General features: G+C 38.3%; 1 protein-coding gene across 2 annotated transcripts; it reads left to right on the top strand.

Moving 5' to 3' along the window:
- On the top strand, positions 1 to 4,898 carry LOC135548406 (gap junction beta-1 protein-like). 2 transcript variants are annotated; one of them, XM_064977988.1, is made up of 2 exons: positions 1 to 243; positions 1,707 to 4,898. In XM_064977988.1, the coding sequence occupies exon 2, from the start codon at positions 1,721 to 1,723 to the stop codon at positions 2,441 to 2,443; it is 723 nt and encodes a 240-aa protein (XP_064834060.1). In that variant the 5' UTR covers positions 1 to 243; positions 1,707 to 1,720; the 3' UTR covers positions 2,444 to 4,898. The 2 variants fall into 2 exon arrangements, with proteins under 2 accessions (XP_064834060.1, XP_064834059.1); XM_064977987.1 differs by lacking the exon at positions 1 to 243 and adding an exon at positions 1,102 to 1,294.
- The last annotated feature ends 273 nt before the right edge of the window (positions 4,899 to 5,171 follow it).

The following is a 5,171-nucleotide window of genomic DNA, read 5'->3' as shown; positions in this document are numbered from 1 at the left end:
TGAGGCGCTTGATCTGAATTCTAAAGGGGCTTGTTGGATCTAATAAAAGCAGCTATTGTATGTAAATTATTCACACGAGCATATGACTCCGACTGTGCAGGGCAGTGGCTAGTGTGAGAGAAATCATTAGCAATGCAAACGCATGGTGTTCTGGTTCACAGATTCACTAATGGGAAGAATTCCATCTATACTGATGGTAACTCAATTGTTTCTGGGCGTGTTTGTGCACTACTTCTACTGAAGGTAATTTCACGAATTTAATCATTTGTTACAGCTATGAAATCTAAATTAAGTATACACATTTTTTTGTCATGATTTACATGTTTGTGATTAGGTTTCATGCTAAAGGGGATGAGATCTCTCCCTGGTCATCTTTCTGCCTAGTCAAACAAACATTTGTACTGATGATCTGGAAATGTTTATTTAGGATTAATACTAATAAACTAAAAGTATCCTTATAAAAGTGTAATTGATGTATTCACATTTAAAAGCACCAGTTGTATTGTATTTCATTCTTCTTCACTTATTCCGCTACATAGATAGCCTATTGTATGTGGCTTAGATAACCATAGCTGTGCTTTCCAGTGACAGCCATAATAGGCTGCTTGTGAAATATCTTAGAAAATCAGGGGTGCACACTGTAAGAGTAAAGAAAACATGCTAATCCTAAATAATAACTATACTTAAATGATTTATTGTGGATATCTTAATTTAGCCATTAACTTTGCGATCTAATGTTCAAGAATCCTATTCCTTTAATCTTCTCTTACCATATCACCTCTAATTTCTCATTTTATAAAAAAAATCTGCCATTAACATTTTTTAAATCCTGAAATATGTTTTTTCATTTATATCTTGATTTGACTGAGTTAAAGTGAAATAGACCTGAACCATGTTGTCTGTAGACTCTTTTGGCATTGGCTTATCATAGTCTTTGTTGTGACTTTACATATTATAAAACATTTCATAAAAGTCCCCACTATGACCCCACCATGTGGTCAGTCTGGCTTGGGGAGGGGCATAGATATACCATGCAGGCTGGTGCCAGTGTCAACATGGCACACTGGTCACATTGAGGCAGATACTCCCTTGCCAGTGACTTTGGGAAAATGGTCACAAGATGTGTAGTGCCAGACCAAAGGCTTGCGCTCTTAAGCCGCCCATCAACGTCTGGGCATGTAGAGAGGTTTGGTTCTCTACTGGCCGCACATCATTGTCCACGCTACACCGGCGGGTCAACATTGTCCTCCACCCTGGGTGCTGCCTATGCCTCTTACACCTCCTGATGAGCTTGGTAACTTCCACCTCTCCAAGTCTCTTCTACTGCCATGGCAGGAATGACTAAAACAATGGAATTCAATAGATCTGAATTATAACAAGATGGAGAGACCTCAGTTGCCGTTGGCTTTGACGGAAATGGAATTAGTCTTGGGGGATTCTGCTTTTTGAGAATTGATGGCTTTATGGAGATTTCCCAATATCTCAGTCACTGACCAGTGCTGGTCAGACAGTGGTGTTGACTGGTGAAGCCGGTTATGTGAAATCTGTGTTTTTAGTTAAAAAAACGAGCAATTAGTGTTTGTATACAGAAATCTTGTGGAAATATCATACTATTTTTCTATGCAAAATTATCAACAATTTATCAACATTATTGACCTCAAAGCTTTCTACAATTAAATAATTTTAATTGCGTCCTTGTTTTTCAGACCTGGAATCGAAAATGAACTGGGCGTCCTTTTATGCCGTCATCAGCGGTGTAAACAGACACTCCACGGGCATTGGTCGCGTCTGGCTCTCTGTCCTCTTCATCTTCCGCATCCTGGTCCTGGTGGTTGCAGCAGAGAGTGTGTGGGGTGACGAGAAGTCTGGCTTCACCTGTAATACCCAGCAGCCCGGCTGCAACAGCGTCTGTTATGACCACTTCTTCCCCATCTCACATATCCGTCTGTGGGCCCTGCAGCTAATTCTGGTGTCCACCCCAGCCCTGCTGGTGGCCATGCATGTGGCCCACCGCCGACACATCGACAAAAAACTCTACAAGCTGTCTGGCCGGGCCAACCCCAAGGACCTGGAGCAAATCAAGACCCAGAAGATGAAGATTGCAGGTGCACTTTGGTGGACATACATCATCAGCCTCTTCTTCCGCATCATCTTTGAGGTAACCTTCATGTACCTCTTCTACATGATCTACCCTGGCTATAAGATGATCCGGCTGGTCAAGTGTGACTCGTACCCCTGCCCCAACACAGTGGACTGCTTTGTGTCCAGGCCCACAGAGAAGACCGTCTTCACTGTGTTCATGCTGGCTGTGTCAGGGATCTGCATTCTACTCAACATCGCAGAGGTCGTCTTCCTAGTGGGAAAGGCCTGTAGTAGGCACTTAAGCAATGCTGGAGACTCAACCATGGGAGCATGGATCACCCAAAAGCTCTGCTCCTACTAGAACAAGCTACATGGACCAACACTGTGTAACTGTAATTGGGCACATATGTTCAAAGCTCAAAGTAATGGCCTTAACAACATTAATTAATGAGGTGTTCACACTTTTTCTATACTTTTCAAATAGATATGACTCAAAGGACAATTTCAGTTTGGATATAGAACAAAATCCAGAAGAGGAGACTGAAGAAAAGTATGGTAAACTGATTTATTAACAGTCCCTTGCCTTGTAACGTCTCAAATTTAGCTGAATTCAATATGCAGTCACCTTCGATATGCTCTGCAAGATTCAAGCAACTAAACCGACTCATCATCCATTCTGTATTATGATTCATAAATAGTTTTCAATTCCTGATAGACATTTTAATCACTGATAATGTGGTATCATTAGGACAAAGCATTGGTACCCCTGGTTTATTATAAATAGTAACCCAAGAAAACTGTCCAAGTGATGAATTTAACCAACATTTGGTGGTTGTGGTGGAGTATTACTAATAACTATGAGGCTATTCCAAAGCACTACTAATAACTACCTCACTTTCATAGTGAAATATCAAGTGCTTCAAGACATCCACATAGTGTTTTGAATGCTATGAATGAGACTGATTATGCAAGTGTATAGAGTAAAATAGAATAGTGAATGAGAAAATGTGCTTAGTTGAAGTTAAAATGAAAGAACCAAATGATTAATTTTCATGTCTATCTCATTATTTTTCTTACTAGATACTGCATTGCTGCTTTAAAACTATTGTGTGCGTGAGAGAAAGGATGTTTAGAATCTGTGGTACTGTAAAGTGTTTACATCACATATAAGGGATTACAAAAACGGTAACTGTAATCCGTTACATTACCAGCAAAAAAATATTGTAATCAGATTACAGATACTTTTGAAAAACTAGATGATTCAATTAAATTAAATTCAGAAGAGATTTGAGAAGAAGAAAATATTTGACACTTCTCTGTTTTCTCAATGAAATTCAAATAAACATTGAAAAAAGGCGCAAATGTAAATTTGTTCCACATGAGCGAGTCTGACCAGAAGTCAGATACCACTATGATAACAAACCAAATGGGTTTGATGGATCGCTGTAAAAGAGCAGGAACAGGCTTTTGTAGGCTACAGTCCAAGCTATGTCTTCCAATGGTGCAATTTCTGTCGGCATCCAAATATTATCTAACTTGAATAAACGTTTGGAGGTAAGGATGACAGCAGTGGTGTAGTCTACTGCGATACGGATATCACAAATTATTGTTATCTGCGGAGCGCATTGATGTGAATCACACTGCTGCTCTCTTATTTAGCTATTTGCGTTTTACGGATTGTGGTTGTTGTGGATGGCTGTTCGCAAATCTAAATGTGTATTTGAACCCAATAATGGTTGAATTCAAGAAGTTTAAGCTGCCTATCAATCATTGTTTTTGAAAACAGTGGACAGCCAGTGAAAAATGCGCTCTTGCAACAGCTGTACAGTGCGGATCCCAGCCTATGGAATTGAAAGTTAAGCTCTATTTTTTAACCTTCAATTAACTAGGCAAGTTCAATGACTGTCCAGGAACAGTGTGTTAACTAACTGTCTTGTTCAGGGGTAGAAGGACAGATTTTTTAACTTCTCATCTCGGGGATTCGATTTTACAACCTATATTTTCAAGATATCAAAGTGTCACCAACAAAAAAATAAACAATTGGAGTATAGCAAATGCAGCATATGGCATTCATTTTTAACATATACATAGCACTTTTCAGTAGTGCTCAAAGCATGCAATTTCATGAGCGCAGCATTTATTTTTACATTTAAATCAATGAGCCCAATCAGTCCTCCTGACAACAAAATCATAAACAACAGAGTAGGGTTTGCTAATAAGTCCTTAGTTTTGGGGTTATGCTCAGGTTAAACTATTTGGCTAATCTATACTTCCATATTTCCAAGTCCTATTCTTGAAGATCAAGGGGTATAGCATCTATTAGAAAGGCTGGAATTCTGATAGACTTTAGTTTTTAATGTAAAGATATCATTTAATTGTATTATTATAATGTAGTAGAAAGCGATGTGTTAGAAAAAGCCTACATAACCAACGCATAAAGTAAAATGTAACATCCATATATGGTCAGCTATGTAAACTTTAACATTGATTTATCCTGCAATAGATGTGGTTCAATTAGTAACATACATTTTTGTCTTCTTCTAATGCCTCTTAAGGGGAAACTCATCTAAAAGTAGCTGAATGTAATCAGATTACATTACTGAGTTTGGGTAATCCAAAAGTTACGTTACTGATTACAATTTTGGACAGGGAACTAGTAACTGTAACAGATTACATTTAGAAAGTAACCCAACCCTGATAGTATTTTAGTTCCTGTTTTGTTGTATACCATGCCTTGTTATGTTGAATGTCTTGCACATATTTGTATTACTGTAGCTAATATAATTAGACATTCCTAATAAAACACTTGAGTTATATTATGTGCAATAGCCACATGGAAATATTAACGAGCTAGTAGTACACGCAGCTATTATGAGTGTATTCTGAATGCTTTATGTGTGTTGTCTTGAGTTACAAGGTGACGTCGCTACAAAGTCTTTATGTGATACATCAGAAAGCCACTGGAGAGCAGCACAAACATATGAAACTAACCAAACATCAGGTACTAAGGGCGTTTAGATTATCTGCAGTTATGATCAAAATCCAATTCATAGATTTTATTGATTGAAACACAATCAAAGAATGAGGTC

This window comes from Oncorhynchus masou, chromosome 11 (genome assembly GCF_036934945.1).
Source record: "Oncorhynchus masou masou isolate Uvic2021 chromosome 11, UVic_Omas_1.1, whole genome shotgun sequence".
Classification (NCBI taxonomy): domain Eukaryota; kingdom Metazoa; phylum Chordata; class Actinopteri; order Salmoniformes; family Salmonidae; genus Oncorhynchus; species Oncorhynchus masou.
Note: the sequence above shows the minus strand (reverse complement) of the source record. Positions and strands in the feature narration are given on the sequence as shown.